This window comes from Poecilia formosa, unplaced genomic scaffold (genome assembly GCF_000485575.1).
Source record: "Poecilia formosa unplaced genomic scaffold, Poecilia_formosa-5.1.2 Scaffold121, whole genome shotgun sequence".
Classification (NCBI taxonomy): Eukaryota; Metazoa; Chordata; class Actinopteri; order Cyprinodontiformes; family Poeciliidae; genus Poecilia; species Poecilia formosa.
The window spans coordinates 87,554-107,530 of record NW_006800060.1 but is presented as its reverse complement, the minus strand read 5'-3'; the positions used below and the strand labels follow the sequence as shown (position 1 = coordinate 107,530).

The following is a 19,977-nucleotide window of genomic DNA, read 5'->3' as shown; positions in this document are numbered from 1 at the left end:
CAAGGATGTTGATAAATGACTCATTCCTTTAACGAGTTCATTTTTCTGAATTTTATGACAACAGCAGTGAATAAATGATCGATTGGATTTTTCTACTTTTTCAAAGACAGATTTTGCTCTATATACATATTACAATATACACATTCATTTACAGGCTTTTTTCACATATTTACCAGGACGAAAAGTAAATGTGCAAGGTGTTGTTTGCACTTAAAATTAATTAACTCTTGATGCATGACTTATGATCCTTTATGTTAGGATTTTTTTCAAGTGTTTTTATTTTCTTATTTGATTTCACAATATTTTTTAATCAGCAGAAGTCCTGTACTGTAGACCAGTGTTTCCCAATCCTGGTCCTCAAGGCCCTGGTCCCCCGCCTGCATGTTTTAGATATTCCCTTGCTTCAACACACCCCATTCAGATGATTGCAATTCAGCAAGACCCTGTTAATTAGCCATCAATTGAAATTATGTGTGCTGAAGCAGGGGAACATCTGAAACATGCAAGTCAGTGTGCCTTTAGGACCAGGATTGGGAAGCACTGCTTTAGACAGAGGGACTGGATATCCCTGAGTTGGTCTGCATGCTTTTTTGCCTGTTTTGGATTTTAAAAATTTTTTCTTGCACTTGCAGTGGATGGCCAGTAGTTGATAGTGTATTGTATGATGCACTAGTGTCCACTTCAGTGTTCTGTGTGCATTTCCTGCAACACATTTAAAACATATGTCACGCCTGCTTGAGGATGTTACTCAGATTTATGGGTGTACCCAAAATGTAAAAAAAAAAAAGAAAAAGCAATAAAATCCACATTTTACTGAAAGAATCATCACAATTTGTTGGTTTTATTCTGTGATTTGGTGTCATGAGGTGCGGTGAAAGGAACAAAGGAACATGCTCAACTCAATCTGATGAAACATTTACCCATAAACTGAGATTAGGGTTAAAGAGACAAAAACGTTTTATGGATTAATGACTGGTGCTGATGACTTTCAGAACATGACTGTCAGTAAAGATGCCGCAGAAGGAAAACGAGAACCCTTTAATACCAACAACAGTAATGCAGCGTGAACTTACTGTTTACGTGACCCAAAACTACATAATCCACGGCAGCAAAGGGGGAAATAAACAAAACAAAAACAGTCAGCGGTTTGGGAATAATCTCCGCCTGTCATAAGTAATCTCTCGACACGAAAGGCTTGAAGCACACACACAAGAACAACAATCAAGAGAGATTGCCTGACAGTGATCCCACAATGCATTAGCCTTTTTAGATAACCTGTTAGAACTGTTCTTTTTCCTCAAGGCTTCATGACTGGAGGAGGAAATATTTGAATAATTTACAAGGACGTGTTTGAGATGCGTTTCCAAGGGAACAGGGAGAGACAGGCAGATCCGACACAGAATGAAGCAAAAACCTGATTCAAACATGATAATGTCTGTGAATGTGTTCGGTCCGCATGATGCATGACAGTCATAACAGATCTCTGTTGGGTGATTTATTACTAAATACTTCTTTATTTAACCCATCCAAGGTTAAATTCTGTATGGAAAGCAAAATCAGTCCCAAAGCATTTCTTTATCCTCTTCTTGTGTTTTTGTGTCTTTTTAAAAATACATTTTTCTTCATTTCCCATCATCTATTGCACTCATAATGAGTTAGGCTGAGCTGGTAGAGTTTCTATAATGTTTTCTATCACAATGTCACCACTGTGGTGCTCAGGTGACCATAAAGGATGTTATTCACGCTCGGAATTTACAATCCAGGCATTGCATTAGAAAAGAAAAGAATAAAGAAAAGGAGAGGGACGATGAGTAATGCAAGTTGATAGTTTGACAGCTTTTCAAATGAAAAGTCTGTTTTTTTCTGTTGGAAATGAAATGAAAAGCTGCTTTTTTGGTTGAAATCATACATAATTTGACTCAAAGTCAGCCTACACTTGTTGAACCTACAGTTTGAGCAGAGTCATTTGGGTTTAAAAACTGCAACAGCATTTATTTGTACACTGAAAAAAAAAATAATGGAGCTCCAACTTAAAAACAATTGTGTTAATTTGTCACATATAATCGAATTAAGTTTGTCAAACGTACTTTTTTAAAATTTGTCATGCTAAAATTTGTTTAGCATGACAACTTAATAAATTTACTTGGATAAACCTAATTAATGTATAACAACAACTCTGCTATAAACTTATCCAGTATATAGCTGAGTAATTTCCAGTAATTTAGAGCTGAATAACACATAGGCGGACTATTTTTACATATACACACACATTATATATAAATAAGAATATAATGTTAAAACCGCAGGGTGAGTTAAGTTTAGTCTGCATTAGTTGTGCAGCGCACTGCTCATGCTAATTAACTTCTGCACCTTTATTCATTTTCTCAAGATAAACTGCCGGCTCCTCTGTTTAGACTATAAATGGATTAACATAACATTGCATTCTCTTTAGTTTTCTCTGGTTTGTATGTACTGGAGACATGAATTAAATGCATCATTTCTAGCAAAGGTTTGTAATGCGCTTCTGAACAAGAGGCGCCAAAGCGTCCGGTCCATAACTCTTCAACACGCTGTCAGCTCTCGGTTAGAAAGACACATTTAGTTCAGAGACCATGAGATGATATTCAAAAAGGATTTTTTTTATTAATTGATTTTAATTGCCTCTGCCATTAACTCTTTGCGTAAAATCTATAATGTTTACCCATGTGCACTTGTCAAGGGTGTGAATTATAACCATTCAAATGACCAACGGGCTTCAAATTTTTCTGTCGTTTAAAAACAAAGCCGATCAAAAAAATGGAAAATATCCTGTTAAGCGACCCCTCATATTAATATATAACCTAAAATGACAGGGATGCCTTTTATGACATTAACCATCACAAACTAAGCCATATTTTTCTGTCTGATCTGAACTCACCCTCAAGAGGAATATCGATGGCTGTGGTTGTGTGAAAGGCACGGAGGCAAGTGACCACCAGCAGCGTCAGCCTGCCAGCCAATCCGGAGCTTCGTTGTGACCTCATGGTTTCACTGCAGGCTTCAGAACTTCACCGACCAACCAGCGCTCTCCTCTGTGAGCTCAGTTCATTTCTGGGACGGGCTGAAGATGCCGTACCTGTGAAGGCAGCACAGATGGAGAAGCCCCCATGAATCCGACCCACACTCCAGCAAACCCCACACATAACGAATCCCCCGCCTCCCTGATCGGGAACACAACTGCTCTCTCCTCAGCGTCACACGTTTTCGTTTTCCACCCAGACACACGTCCACACTGTGAACTCAATCAAGTTCTGCTTTTCTATAAAAATGCCTTTCCCCCCCCATTAGATATTTTGTTGTCTGCTGAGGTAAGCTTCATAGAGTACTTTTCTAATGCAAGAATAAAAAGAAATAAAAATTAAAACACCAGGAGCTTGTGGGTTTATTAATAATACATGGCAGATGTTCAGCCTCGCTGCGAAGAGAGGAAAACCTGAAGCCACATTAACATCAAAGCTTGGCTGATTTAATCGTTGAGTTGTTTTCATCTGGAGATGGAGTTTTTGGATAATGATGACTGAATGACTTCAAGAATGCGGCCACAATTTTATCTATTACTGCAGATTCTGCAGGCTTGCCTCAGGGGAGACATAAAAAGCAAAGTGAAGTTTGGAGTCAGACAGAGGGAGAACACAGCAGCGCTTCATTCAGCAGCTAACAGAGCAGAAGTGTGAGAGGTCCAGGCTGCTGAACCAGAGGAGGACAGGAAGGTAGCTATGGGAACGCTGGGGATGATGATCTCTCTGGGAAACCTCTGGAGTGTCCCTTCATTACTCTTCCTTATATTAGCTCTGACCTGGCTTAGCGGGTTACGGTGGAGTAATTAGCACAATAGCTAGCTTATCCTAAAAACAGGATAGAGTGATTATAGGGGAACAGAGAAACATGATGTCATGAAGATGTTGGAATTCCATTAGAAGGGCTTCGGGCTGCAATTAAAATGGCAAAAGTTCAAAAATTACACTTATTGCAGCTGAGATAGGGAGTCCAATTAGAGTTTAGATTTATGGCCTGAGCCTGACCTGAAATTTAGGTGAGAGTTCTTTGAAGACAGGGTTGGCTCAATCTTCTGTGACACATTTAATAAGCCTGAAGTACATACAGTATAAGCTGGATGGTACGGATGGACATTTCCTATCAGTTGATGTTGATAATTATTGATTGAACCTGCTGCTGCACAAGTTACTCAAGTTATTGCTAGGTAACCATACATTACTCAACAGGTTGTTGCTAGATACCCACAAGTTACTCTATAGGTTGTTGCTAGGTAACCAAAGAGTGAGTGAGCTAGTTGATGTCACTCCCTTTACTTAGCTGGCTGTGAGAGGTTGAGCAGCTAAAGCCTTTTCTCTGTCTACATCCCCTAGAATGCTGTGCGGTTCTGAATCAGAGTTCAGTTAAATTATTAAATTTTAAATATATCACAATACTGTTATTGGTTTATTGTCCAGCCTACATACAGCACAGAGAAAACCAAAGAAGAATGTACGATACAGTTGTGTTAATCTATTTATTATAGTGTAACTAGAGGAGTAGATAGTTTAACTTGTTGAGGGAATAAAGTAACTAAGTAGAAGTTAATCAGACTGTAACAAGTGCACTGCATCACACATCCCAGAAAATTTGCACATGACTCACCCTGCGGTTACAACAAATGACTAAAAGGAGTTGGAAGAGGTTAACCAAAAGCTAAAAATTTTAATTTAATCATAATTAAAATAATATTAGGTTTACTTTGGCCTCGGGACTATGATTAAAGGTAATTAGCCAGGTCAGATCAGGCTCAGACATAATGCCTACTGGTTCGGTTTGGGTTGGACTTTTTAGGGCCACTCTAAACTTTAAATCAGTATAATCTCAAAGAAGGTGTGCATGAGTGCTATGATGAATCAGTTATGTGGAGATATTCAACTAAGAGACATTAGGAGACTGGAATCTTCTTGATGCTCTGGTCTAATCTTGCCTCTGCCTCAGTAGAATCAATAGGCAGCGCTGAGGTCAACCTCCTGGTCAAGAGCTGGAATTGAATAACCGACTGCTGAACAGCACACTTCATTTGGCTCCTTTGAGCCTCTTTTTATATGAACATGCACTCTGAACTTCTCATCCACACTAAATAGTATTAACCGTGACCCAACAAGAGCCTTCCTAAGCTAACAGGGACCTGTAGCTACCAGCCTACAACAGTGTTCAGGTTTCAATTCAATACTTTATTCCCCCCAGGGTGAAGCTAAATGTTGTAACTCATTTTCCACAATTTTCATAGAGTTGTTGTAGGTGCTGATGGCTACAGCGATTCTGAATAGGCCTTTGACCAAAGTGTTCATCATACACACTGGAGTAGTCTTGGAAACATGTTCTTAGTAGGGGTGGTGGGTAAGAACATAAGATTTTTCACATTATTTTATGATAATATTATGACAAAAGTTAAGGTATGAAAATGTTTATTGCTTCTTTGCCATCTTTTTTACATAACAGTATTGCTGTGACTGCATGGCACAACACAAATGACGCTCTTGAAAAACTTTTTCATTTGGAATATAATTCTTCAGGACAACAATTACATGAAAAAGTGATTTTTATCACTAACCCAAACAGTAAATGCAAAAACCTGTGGAAAAAATAGTAAAAGTAACAATTATGTCAGTACTGCCAGGTTTTGGAGTTTTCAAACGTCAATTGGAATTTATCGTTGTTACAAAAATTTTCCCCAATTTCTAATGATGATTCATGATGTCAATAAAGGATTCATGATATCAATAAATTATATATAAATACTAATTGCTGATTCCTTGCCCCTTGACCTTTTTTTCTATTTATTTAATAGGGATTGTAAGTGTTATACTGGAAAAAAGTAGTGCAAAGTTGTAAAGTGTGTAAAGTGTGCAAACTTTCCAGGTGTGTAAAGTTTGCACACCTGGANCCTCCCTGCAGGGTTTCTAGTGATGTTTATTTCTTAATTTGATCACCATAGGTTCAGTTATTCTTCCATGTCCGAATCTGTCTACAAACCCTATATATATAGATATATATATATATTTCTTTAGTAATTCTAGTTGGGTTATTTCTTTGTTTAGATCTTCTAGTTTCTCTTGCTGTGTGTTCCTTAGTTATTATTGTTAGATCAGCCTTGTTTCTATTTAGGTTCGGTTATGGTGTCCCTCATATCTTTCTCTCCTAGTTCATCAGGTTCTCTTTACTCTTAGTGTCTTTTGTATTAGAAGTATTTTTCAGTTCCCCGTTTCCTCCCGTTTGTGTTCCCAGCAGATCTCCTTAGTTTCCCTGTACCACCTTCTCCCCAGCTCTCAGCCAGCTCCTGTGCCAAATTACTCACACCTGCTATCACTCTTCTCATTTAGGCCACTGTCCCACTAGTTAAGCTCCTCTTTTTCAGTCACAACTCGCCAGTCCAGCTTGTTACCCTGCTCACCACGTTGCCAGTTGTTATCCCTCGTGTCTCCTGTTTCATTGTGTTTTGGATTTCCTCGTTTTCCCTGGATTTTGGATTTAGTTAGTTTATTTTGTTCATTAAAATAACATCCACATAAAGTACGTCTACTGCCTGCTGTGTTTGTGTCCATCACCACATCATGACACAAACCAGATGAAAGAGCCCATCTTTAAACATTTAATGTGTAATTAAACAATAAAGGAGACAAATTTTATGAAATAGATCACACTTAAAGTAAATATTTGTTGTATTTAACATATTCCAGGTAAGTGAACATGTAATGAGATAGATCCTGTCCTAGAATTTTATGCAATTGAACATTATGGGTCACAAGTGATGATCATCTGAGGTAATACATTTTATGAATATTTTTTAAAAATATTTCAGTGATTCTTGAGAATAGGGACAAAATGGGTTTCAATTTTCCCATAATTTTTTTTTGTTATTTCTCAACCTTATGTATGCAAATATGACAAATGATGTTTAGGAAATGTAAAGATGCTAAGGTACAGGCTCCCAGTTGCAATTTTTTTTTTTTAAATTACATTTTTAATCGACCTGACCTAGAACGTTGTCATCACCATCTGACAAAAATAAATAAAAAATAATTTTTAATGACCCTATTAGAGATATTTTTACTCATTTTACAGACAAATGTTTCTCAAGAAACAAAATAAATATTTTAAACCAAAAACAACAAAAAGGCCATCTGACGGAGTTGACGGCATGACGGAGTTGACACAGAACTGATTGTGGTGACAAACTAGCGAATAAAATGAAAAACTTGGTACATGTGAAGTAATGCAATTCATGTAAAATACATTAAAATTAATTAATTGCACACAGTGGCGGCTGGTGCTAAAGAAACTGAGGGGGGCGCACACAAACAAACAAATGAAAAACAAACAAAACAAATCTTAAAAAATAGCACTATTTGAACATGAATTTTGCCCTCCTTTCCTTCTGCCCTGCAAATTTCTCAATTACATGCTTGTTAAAGTCAGTCATCTCTGTGACTAGTCTTTTCTCCATTGACAACATGGCCAATGCANCAATTTTCAAGTCATGCTAAAAAACTGTGGATTTTCCACCACATGACATACATATTGTGGCTCGATTTACAATTTGGTGTATCTGTGTGAAGAGAGCTGAATACATGTAAATACATTCCAAATAAAAATGAAGAACATTTTGCTTTGATCTCACAATTATGCACAACGTGGTGTTGGTCAATCACATAAAATCAGTGAAAACTAGATGAAAGTTCTTGGATTTTGTGGAAAATCTCAAGAGGAATGAATGCTCTGGAAAGGTACTGCACGTGATCCAAATGAACCCTACCTAATCACAGTTCTTACCCATTGATTTTAGTTCATGCTTAAGATTTAAGTGATCTCAAAGAGCAGCCCAGGTCATTCGTTCCTTTGTTTCATCTTTCCCAGACAAGTGTGTGATTTATGTAGTTGAAAACAAATTAAAATGGAAACGGTGAGGCCTTCAGTCTAATTGGTTTGTGCTTTATCGGTGAGATTGGCCAGGTTAAGCAAAGTGGGCCTCTCAATCCTCACAAGAGAGTGATTCTCATTAACTTATGGTCCTGGCCAAAATCTTCTACCTTCATAACACCGGCTTAGATGGATTACAGTTGGTTCAAACTGGGCCTGGTGATTTAATTTGTTCTCCTCCTGCCTAATGATTTGTTGAGGCCCAACCCGGCCATCTGGCTGAGAGAGAGGCCTGGTCAAAACCAAACTGCTGTGAGCTATAATGTGTACATTGAACTCTGAGGGTATGGTGCCTAGTGGACCTTTATTATTGAGGCCCAGCACTCAACTCATATCTGATTTACTGACCACAGGCTGTTCCTAATCCCTGCCTCTCTCTAGAGCTATCACACCATCCTGAAATGGAGGGAGGCAGTGGGGGGTTAAACGCTGCTCACTGTGGGAAGGCCAGCGTGAAGCCCAACCAGCTCAGTGATGGAGGGGCAATAAAGCAATGTGGGCCAAGAAAAGACCGTCTTCGTTCTGGCTGACAGTTGAAGAACACCGTCGACTATTACCTACCTGACCAAAAGTACAACCATTTTCAGATAACACTGGAACAAGTGTGGAGGAGCCTTGGTCCATGAAAACAATGTTTCCATTACTTACATTGACAGGCAATCGTTCAAAAACAACAGTTAAGTTGATTTTGAACCATTAACCTTACATTCCTTTACCTCCAGTGAGAAATGTAAGTTTTTTGTAGGGCTGAAACGATTAATCGGATTAATTGTGATGAAATAATGGTCAGCTACTTTAGAATTCAATTAATCATTAACTGGAGTGTTCAGACGAAAGAAAAGGTCATTTGCTAAAAGAACAGCATACAGAGCCATAATTAAACTTAAAATTGTATATTAAGCAAATATACCATTGGCATTTAGGATTAAAAAACCCTTTGTCTGTATATCTATTCTACTCAAAACTTCTCAAGTGGCAGTTTTAGCTTCAGCACAATGATTCTTAAAGAGCCATTGGTTGAGAACGAGACGGGCAGTATGCTTTTTCCATATTTATTAAACACAACATCTAATTAATATCTTTTATATGGGGAATAGGTTTTGACAATTCTTTTCACCTCAATTTGACTTCACATCCAGTTTTTCCAGACACGCAACAAACACACACAGGCTTGTGTATGTAGCCTAATAGCTTTATAGGAATCACCTTGTTTATACTAAAGAATTTTTGTGCCTGTCAATCTGTGTCATCTTACAGCTGATGCAGAATAAAAGGAAAATATTATGTATTTAGAACACCTTGCCTGTAAAAAGTTATCTTTGTTGCATTTACTAAAGAAAAAGAAGAATATACTTCAAAAACTAATGATAAAGTATATTAAATGAGAGTGTTTTATTTTACTGAAAACATCCAAATATACTGTTCAAAATTGAGAAGACCACCCACCTAACATAAACTGATATAAAGTCAAAGACAATATACTCCCACCAAGAGAAGAAATCTGGAGAATTCCCTCCACTTGTGATCGTGTTGTTTAGTAATAGGGTGGCAGTCCGAGCTCAGCCATTCAAAGTTCACTACAGTAGGTTAGGCTGTTAATTTGGCACCATCTGCTCCTTTCTCACACAAAGACAACAGGAAGAGAAGTGCGGGCCTACTGTAGTTTAATGTGCAGACCCTTAACAGGATTAAGCAGATCCTCGTCTTGTCAGGCTGGATTAATATATTCACTTTACTAAAGACCTGCAACGGGTACACAGCAACTCCACGCTTCCCTCTCATGGTCCAGAATGCCTCCACATTCATTCCCATTTGATTATTGGAGAACAATTAGAACAGCAGCTGAACTGATTAACTCTGAGAGGACTTGCATGGCTTCTTGTGCGTTTAGAAAGACCACAAAAGTTTTCAAGAGGCCGGTTTCTCAGTTGACTTAAAGATTTCAAAAGCAGTCTGGAAAGAGGAAAACAATTGCTGCTGAGTGTAAAACCAAAGAATCAGCCTGATTCTCTTCTTTCAGCTTTCGTTTTCTTTCAGATTTCATCTGACAGATTAGATGAAAGGATGGAAGGATGGATGAATGGAGGAAGGGAATGGACCTTTAGACGGAGCATAAAGTTTTCATCTCTGAAATCTAAAAGGAAATGCTTTTCTAACCTTGATAAGTTTAATGGACTGCAAAACACATCTCTTAGATCTCTTAGATCTCATAATGTCAAAGTCATGCGTGTCTTTTTTCCAAAACATTTTTTTTTTACCAAATATTCATACTTTTCCAGAATGAAATTTAACCCACAGCAGTAAACAAGAAAAAGGTCCATTCACAAATATATTTCAGTGATAGATGAATGGAGGAACAGACAGACAGATTAGCTAGATGGACGGATGGAATAATGAACAAATAGAATGGACAGATGCAGGGATTGATGGACGAATGGATGAACAGACTAAGGATGGATGGACAGATGGACAGATTACATGAAAGGATGGAAGGATGGATGGATGAATGGAGGAAGGGAATGGACAGACAGAGCAGAGCATAAAGTCTGGAAATAAAACTGTTTTTCAATACTTTATCTTCATAGTGCATACCTAGAAATCATCCACTTCAAATTCCACAGGAAATATTGTGAAAGACTCATTCAATGTAATTCCTTTATAATGCTGTTCATATTTTGGGGAGTGCCAGGAGACTGAAAGCAGATCTGGACATAAAGACAAACAGGACCAGTATGGAGGATGCAGCTTGACCCTACCACTAATACAAGGCAGGAGAAGAGAGGAAGTGTCTCAGGTGAAGGGAGCAAGTGCTAGTTGGCCACAAACACACAGGGATCCACTGATGGACTGCACCATTTCTGGCTCCTATGTTCTGAATGAATTAATGATCCAGAACCTTTCTGACCCTGGGTGAACCGAGTCCCCTGTGAAAGGGGGCATCCATCCTGCAGCCCCTGGTCTAACTACGAGCAATGCAGCAACTGGACAATCATGTCACCAGCTGGTTCCAATAAAACAGGTATGAACTGGTTTGACAAACAAAAAAACAGCTTAAAAGGTTTCAAACCACAAGAGACATTTCAGTCACTTTTCTAGAGTTTGCTTCACTGTGCTGCTGTAATATGTAGGATAAATAACAATAAGATGACAAAATGTTCTTTCTGAATCATTTCCAATCAAAGTCATGAGTTCAATTAACCAATGTAAAGAGCTGAACAGAGCAGAACAGAGAATGGTTCTCAGCCACACAGGTTGTACGAACCGTGTCTGAAAAGCAACACACAGATGTTCTGATCATCCTGAAGTCAGAGGTGAAAGAAGGTGTTTCAGAAAGTGGACTGCACTTGTCCCAGGTTTTCATCGTCTCTCCCTCTCATTTGCTCTCTTTGAAGTCTCCCAGGAGTGCCTCTTGCTCAGGACAATGACAGGCAGAGAGATGAATTCATGAGCTGGACTTTGAGGACAGGAATAATATTTTGAGTGAACTAATGCAGCATGCTCCTCTCGCTCTTTGACTGACTGATGCCAGTAATTTCTACCACCCCTGATGAAACCGTGCCGCAGCAAGACATGATCAATGGCTCTTATATCCCCAATCCTCATCTCTGTTGGCCCTCCAAGCAATTTATTTATACCAATGAACGAGAATTTCCGACATCCCTGTAGTGGGCGTTGTACTCCCTTCTGGTGTCTCAAACACGCAATTAAAGTGAGGATTTCAGCCTGTGAAATAAAATGAAATGTTCCCAAAAATTTATCATTTGAAAATCCTGTTCTATGCAGCAGCAGAACATCTGGACAATGTTACTCGGGGTAAGCTGTTTGACACGGCTGCCGGATAGGTGGCCCAGTTCCTGTGGCTCTCCGCTGCCTAACGGCTTGCGTTCAAACACATCAAATAGAAAAATTTAAGGCTAAAAGGTTTAGTTTTTAAGTAAAGCATTGGAGAATTTTACATTCTAATGAATATTTCAGTTTGATGTAAGACAAAGACATCAGAATGTAGGCTCAAATAAAACGTATTTATGTAGAGTGACATGATTATCACAGTCAGTTAAGGTCAGATTCTCAAAGGATGACCATCCTGGTAAATAATCTTGATTAAGAAAACTAAAGCGACAGTCCTGGAAGTCTATTTAAAGTCATTAATGAAACAGTTCCCTTTCCTCCTTGATGTAAATTTGCCCTGGCAGGAAACTCAGCTCAGACAGACCTTTAGCTGTATGTGGATGCAGTCTGTATTTGTTCAGCGAGTGCTCTGGAACTCATCCGCCCTGTCTCTATTGTGTCTCTACAGTGCTGCTGCTTTAAACAAGTCAAGATTCAGGTTTTCTGAGGTCAAAGCGGCAGACTGTGAAAGCTGAAAATGTGACTTAAAGGTGACCCTGATCCCTCAGGAGGAGATGATTCATCATCCTGACACGGCCCGAACTGCTTTTCATTTCACTTTTATGACTCTGTTGAATGATCTTTTTAAACACTTTCATTTTTTAATCAATGAAGACTCAAAGCAAATCTGTGTTTAAAGAAAACCAAAAGTATTTCAAGAAACTTTGGAATTTTATATTTGAGAATTCTGCAAATTAATCTTAGAATAAATATACTGGAAACCAAGGCAACTGACATAAGGCTTTGCTACCAACATGATTCATAGTCCATTCAATGATGTTGAACCAGTGTCACGTTTCCACTGGGTGACCAAGCAAAGCTCCAGAATGCCAAATCTGGTTTCAGCCAGACACTGTGGAATACGTTGTTCTTCAGTACGAATTGTGATGTCACCCTTGGTCAGACTGAAGACAAACAAACAAAAAGTGTGGGAGTGACACAGGGCATTCACCATCTTGCCCCCTGTTGATGATCCATGATTAGTTCCTAGAAAAGATATATATGGGCACTAACTCTAGACAAAACAATGATGTTCAGAGACACGCAATCTGAACCTATTCCATAACAACTAATCAGTGGAAGCATGCTAAGAGAAAATACGTATTTACAGCTACTATGCTAACTGTGCTAATTACTTAGGCTAAATGTACCCTTAGTATTTTCAGATGTTGACTGAGCTAAAGTATCACATTGACATGACACCACCAAGACACCTTGAATCCGCTCTATTTGCATTCCAGGCCACTGGATAGCGTTGTGATTATAGCATGTCATTGAAACACCATGTGCTTTTGACACTCAGCTACCACTTCATTTGCTTTCACTTTATTTAGAAAGCAATTTTCTGTCTCCCATAAGCCACATGCTCATATCCCAGACAGCGGGGAATCTGGCTGACATAATGTTCCATATCAAGTTATTGTTAAACTGAACAGGTTAAGCACCACACACAGCACGATGCTATTCACCATTGTTTTTGTTGCACGTACATATAGGGTTGCCACCCGTCCCCTATTTGGCTGTTAAATGATGCGTCCCGTATTGAACCGATACGGGACGCAACGAATACGGACGCGATTCGTTCCGTATTCTATAAATGTCCGATAGACACACCTATCACACACTAAGTGTAACAATAATGACCAAAACAAAACACAGGAAATATTAAGGTCAGGTAAATTGTCGTGGCGGGAGCTATACAGGACCCCAGAACGCTACGGACCGACGCTGTTGTCACGGTTGCCTAGAGACGAACACTACGCAGCCGCAGTGAGGTGCTATCAACCCGCCTCTTTTTACAATGTCCTCGACCCGACTCTTCACCGAACTTAGAAGTAAAAGCTCTCATAAAGATACAGACGTGTGAGGGAAGACGCAAATCCTAGGCTGAATAATGTTAGTGAGGATGAATACAGGCAATTAAAAAAATGTGTCCATCGTGGCGCAGTGTGCTGCTGTATGAATGGATCAGGAGAGGAACACTGCAGACCCGTCAGAACCTAAAACACTTGACATCAGCGTCTCTTCATCCTTCAATCATCTTCTGAGGTTGATATGGTACAGAACATTTTGCTATGAGTAAGTTTCTTATTGTGCTTTTACTGGTTCGATTATTTGCTTATTTAATGTATAATAATATCAGCCAAAATAATACAAATGGTCATTTAAAGAACAAGACATAAAAATAGATTAACACTAAATACATAAATATTTCCTACTTTAAAAGGTTTGTTAGAGCTTTCTGTCGGTTTTATTTTGAAATGTTGATATATTTAATGAATTTATTGTGCAGTGGTCATTTAATGTATTATTAATGCACCAGACCCAGACCTGCAGCCTTGGGCGGTTCTAGATAAGGGCCAACAGGGAACCAAAGAAGTTATACTAAATACATGTCTTATGTTAATACTCAGTGGTGGATCACTTTTTTTTAAACCTTCACAATTTTACTTTAACAATGAACTAAAAATTATAGTGCTGCACTTTTAGCTTCTGTATATGATCATACTTTCCATCTGCCAGGGATCTACAACCTAGATATCTGGAGACAAAAGTGGCTCTTTGGCTCACTTATTATATCAAATGATGAAATATTGCTCAGTTGTTTTTTTTCCCCCATTATTTTTCAAGTGTCGCCATGGAAAAACACTAACTATCCTGGCCTCTGTGGTAAATTTCGTCTAGAACCAGCCTCCAAACCTAACTCCTTATTTCTATAAATATTTCAGTAATATTCTTTACAGTACCAGAATGTTCACATATCTTTTATACTTTTGGCTCTCTGAGGACATATTTTGAATATTAAATCAGGTGTTATGATCAGTTGATCAGTACTTGAATAGTTTACCAAATGCTTTTTACACTTGCTTAATTAAATGTGTTTTTAAGGTATGCTACTCTGATTGGAGTACAATTTTGGGGTACTCTAACCAACTATGCATGAATGATTGCTCTAAGGATCACTTTTTAAAAACAAAAAACACCGCCATAAAAAATGTCTATCACTGCAGTGGAAATCCCACCCCATGAGAGTAAGGTGGCGCACCGTGGGGAGCGTCCCTTATTTTAATTTCTGAAAGGTGGCAACCCTATGTGCATAACAAACCCTGCAGCCTGAGGGGAACTTCACAGACAGCTTAAAATGTCAACTTAACAGTCATCTGTGTATTTTAACTAGCAAAACTCTGCTCTCATAACACGTAGTGTGACATCACCTCTGCTCCTCATATAATTGGTTAATGACCACTCATAAAATGTGGCAAGGTTGGTAATAATTATTTGATCACTGTTGACTGTAACTGTAAAACCAGATAAAATTAGAGATGGCAGAACAAAGTCTAAATAAAAAACCAGAACCCTGATCAGTGCAGATCTCGTGCAGACAGTTTTGATTTGCATGAAATTCACCATTAATATGAAGTAACTGTGCTGTGAATCCAAACATAACTGGTGCAAGAGAGGCTGGGGGATGTCTTGTGTTGCTGTTTTGTCCAAAACAAATGTTTGAACCTTCCTCAATGACTCTTAATAACAGGCCAAAAAGAATAAGGACCAACTATTTTTAGAAATAGACATAATAACATGAGCAAGGTTTTAATCAGATTTTGCCATTTTTAATGGAATAATTGCAATGAATTTCAAAAAGTTTTTCCTTTTTTCCAACATATTGAAAATTGCCTCTTTTTTACATCATTTTTCACAATATTATGTAAAAGAAAACATATCCATTTTGCTTTTGGAAAAGTTTTGTTTTTCTTATTTTGAAAGCAAGAAAGTGAAATAAAATAAAGACAAATTGAAATAAAATAAAAATTATTTCAAAAATGTCCTATAGGAGGTATTTTATCAAAAATACCTGCTATCAGTGTCTTTTTCCAAAACATGAAATAACATTTATGTCTGTAAGACAGTTTTTTTTTAGTTGCACTAAGGTCAACTAAAATCAATCAAAGACAACCACTAAGAGGAAAGAGTGACATTAAGAACTACAATCAATGATATAATGAAAATATCACTGAAAGTATTACTTATGCATCCTTGTATTCCAAATTAAATAAAGTCCTATTGAGACAGTGTAGGATTATTAGTGTTAGCTGAAGTGAACCTGGAGGAACCAGAACATTCCCTAGAAGGTATCGTCAGATGTAGCAAATAGTTACTTACAAAATCGGACTTTCTCATTCTCAGTCCTGGTCCCCATGAGATGAGTAACAATTCCTTTTTCCGGGTCGCGCAAATCCAGAGTAAACAGGAAAATGATGAGTTAAGGGAGTTCTGATGTCTACAGGGAGGAAGAACGCTGAGCTTGCTTTATGTTGTATCATGCAGGTTGAGACGGAGGCGAAGAGGCACTGTAGTCACATATGTTGCCAAAGCCTTTAGCTTGGCAAAGAAGCTCATTAAGCTGCTGACAATCACTCCCACAAAGGCTGATCTAAGGGCTATTCAGCGAGTGTGCACAAACCAGAGTTGAGGAATGTGAGTTTTATCTTGCACCACCAGTCCCGTCTCCTGCTTCCTACATTAGCATAATGGAAGATGTTTGATGCACCTGTAGGCTCGGCGAAGTGTTTATTTGCAATAATCGGCTGGGAGAACCGATGGAAAGGAGAATCTGGGATGGGAAGCCAGATTCCCTGCTGACTGGGAATCTGTTGAGTCTTGCTCCTGCTGCAAATTTGTTCTGTCAGCTACTGACAATCTGCTTAATTCTCTGCTAATGCTGCTGGAGACTCGCATCAAATTGCTTAAGACTGTCAGCCAGCATTAACCCTGCACTTTGTTGGATGACCTTTTGTTTTATTCTCCCCCTTTCTCAATGCAAGAAAATGTTCAAATGTTTTAAGAAGTTTGCTCCAATCTCCTGATTGGTCTACATCAGAAAGGGAACTATGTCTGTTACCTGGCCTAGAACAACTGACATTGTGGAGTGAGGGCTTGTGCTGTTGATGCTAGTTTTCAAACGTAAAAGAAAAGGACCGGGGGAAGGAATCTCTCCCACGACATGCAGGGGGAGGTGGAGCGAGAGGGCAAACCTCGGTGCTGGATGATGTACGATGTGGACTCAGGACAGAGGCTTGGGTTTAAATGGGAGAGAAAAGGCAGAAAATGAAAGGAAGGGAGGAGGGTCATGCTTGAATTATGCTGATGTGGGTCGTAACCACGGTGGAAAAACAGCAACCAAAGCACGGCTGCTTGGAGCAGACTTACAGCCTGAGATGACAAGGTTGTTACCTCGGTAGGGGGTTACGGAGGGCAGCAGAGCGGAAGAATCAGACATATTGGATGGATGGATGGATGGATGGATGGATGGATGGATGGATGGATGGATGGATGGAATGGCGAACAAATATATTGGATGGATGTTGGATGAATGATGGATGAATGGACTGACGGATGGATGGATGTTTATTCACCTGGAAATTGAGGTGAATAGCTTGATAACAAATTAAGTGTTGCTACTGAAGGCCCAGATCTGGATCTAATGAGGGGGTATGAAGGTGGCTGGGTTGTTGAGGAGGGGGCATATCTTCTTATAATGAAAGCAGTCAGCCAGAGTCAGTAACTGAGAACACTCACTCCTCTGCACAGCCAGTGCCAGAATCTGCGTGCCCATAAGCTCCTCTTTGAGCTACAACAGGATGGAGCCTCCTTTATAGCCGCACAAACAGAAGGAAGCCTTATGAACTTTGCTTAGTGCTCCGGGGCTGAACGGCCCTGGAAGCCGGACGGGATGGGTAGGTCCCGAAGCGGGCTGCCAGTACCAAGACGCTTAGTGTTTTGGCACTCGGGCCAGACAAACCTGACATTGTCCCGGGCACTGCCCCGGGAAAAGCCTCTTCCCCTTTCTGCTCTCACACTTTGAGCCCGGCTGATTAAACCATCTGGACACGACAAACGCGGGTGAGAAGGCAAACATTTATTCACACCCAGGAACCAACCAGCAACATCCTGTGAAGGACTCGTTTCTACTTTCACTGTATTTGGGGATATTTGTCATACCTCATACTAAAAGTATCTCCATTGACCTTAAAATTGTGCAAATTCGAAATCCGAAAATAAATTTGCTTGATGGAAAGATAATCCTGTCCATTGCCTTCCTGTGCGATTCCGCTTGAAAAAAGTTCCTGCTTCTAGCGCACTCAGGGATTTCTCCCCTTAACTTGAACTGTCTCTGGTCAATTTGTAGTGGGTCAATTAGCGAACAGAAGAAGTTGTGAACAATGACACCAATTTTCTGCTCTTTTTAGAATTGTAGTGTTCCTGTAGTTTTAGCAATCTAAGGAAGGAAGTCAAGGACGCCGTTCAGTCCGTGTTGGTCACATTTCTAAATGTTGAGATAACATCAACAGCTATCTCATTTGGCTTGGCACTTCTCTCTTCTCAGTGGAGGACAGTTGTTTACAGCGCAGGAAAATTTCCAGTAAGTTTCATAGCGTCAAACTGGCACACTTTTCAACATTAGCAGAATAGCGACAAAGTTTGGCGCACATTTGTTTTGGACACAATAAATAATGGTTATTTATTGCCAATAGTGATTGCTTTTGTCTATATCCTCTTTTGTCCAAAAAAAAAGGGGTGACTTTTTTTGACAAAATCTCTTTTGGCAAAAAAATTACTTAGACCATTATTTTAGGAAGGTGACAATATAATATCAGGAAATTCACGGTTCCCCACAAGAGTCTTAATTTATGACATGTCTCTTATCTTCCATCAGCAGGATTCACACAACCTTATCTGACCACTACAAAATGAAAGTCTGCAGTCGTATTGTGAGCATGGAATTAGACTAATGCTCTGTTGACCTGCTGAGTCAGTTAAGCAAGAGAAAGCTGAATGAGAAAACAAAAGCATGCTTCGAGTTAAGCCAGGTTGCTTTCCTGCTGCTTGGACAGAAAGAAAAAATAAAGGCAGGTGGTTTTCACGTGCAGCTTTCAGCCTTGCTAGCTCGTTAAAATGAAGCCATGTGTTTCCAAAGCACTCGTGCTGCATAAAAATCCCCCTCAACCTGTCAGGATAAGATAAATGTAGCAGCTTTGATGGGTGTGTTTAAAAAATGAGTTGAGGCGGAGCCATCAATACTCCCCAAGGACAAGCAGGTTGCTGAGGAAGCATGAAGACTGATTTACACTTTTCTCCCCGTTTGGCAAATATGCTGCTCTCATGCAGAGCGGGGCTTTTAATTGAACTTTGGGCTTGCGGCCCATTTCACTGAAAAACTCGTCTGTTAGTCAGTCTGTCAAAAAAAACGGTCAATAAGCCTCTAACCTGGCACTGGGAAGATAGAAGCTGGGCAACCTGCCTTTGACTGATATCAAAGTCTTCATTCTGCATTCTGAATCAATATGAAAACCACTGTGGTTTTCTGTGCGGTTTTACTTGGAGTTACCATGGTAACAGGTGCCCCTATCTTTATTCTTATCGCGGAGATTTTAAAAGTTTCACAGGGTTGCAGCATTCTGCAGCAGTCATGAACTGAAGCCATTTAATCTGAACAGGAAGTCCCACATCACTCCGAAACATCATGTCATGTCACATGCAGGATTAGGTTACAAGCAATGTTCAAAGCTTCACATCAACCCATTATTCTTATGCTACTACAAAAACCTAAACTAATCAGCTGGGCAAAAAGAGAACTTCTCTTTTTGTTCTCGTTGTCTGTAGACCAGACAACAATTAGGCTGTTAGGCAGGCAGATGCGACCTATATCCAATGTTTTCACAGCAGACTGACTAACATATCTGATAGTTTTCTGAATTGTCATGTCACATTTTATCCCACTTTTGCATCATTAGTTGCATTTCTATTGACCATAAAATTTAAATTCTGAAAATAAATTAGCGTAATGGAAACACTCCAATTTCAAAAATTCTTTTGATAAAAAAAATTCAGCCGCATCAAAATTAGTGTATTTTGCAAAACTGCAACGGAAACAATTTTTTTTGCGACACACAAGTCACACCAGTTTACATCATCCTTATTTGTAGGCTCTGGGCTCCTTAAACAATGTGCAGCTGGCCCCACCAAGCTCTCACAGCTTTGCACAGATTCATTGTCCAGCCCATTTATCAGCTTTGATTTTCTTTATTTTGT

At 39.2% G+C, this 19,977-nt stretch overlaps 1 protein-coding gene across 7 annotated transcripts in view; it reads right to left on the bottom strand.

Annotated features, from left to right (window-relative positions):
* The window catches only part of chl1b (cell adhesion molecule L1-like b), a 164,515-nt gene that overhangs the window by 86,613 nt on the left and 57,925 nt on the right, over window positions 1-19,977 (bottom strand). For 5 of the 7 annotated variants that reach the window (XM_016675760.1, XM_016675755.1, XM_016675759.1 and 2 more), the window contains exons 2-3: window positions 2,918-3,115; window positions 1,074-1,091 (exon numbers count right to left, since the gene is read on the bottom strand). In XM_016675760.1, the coding sequence (XP_016531246.1) occupies window positions 1,074-1,091; window positions 2,918-3,023 (124 nt within the window). In that variant the 5' untranslated portion in view covers window positions 3,024-3,115. Of the gene's footprint in view, window positions 1-1,073; window positions 1,092-2,917; window positions 3,116-16,047; window positions 16,399-19,977 lie in introns of those variants that run through there. The other 2 variants (XM_016675756.1, XM_016675757.1) reach the window with 2 other exon arrangements.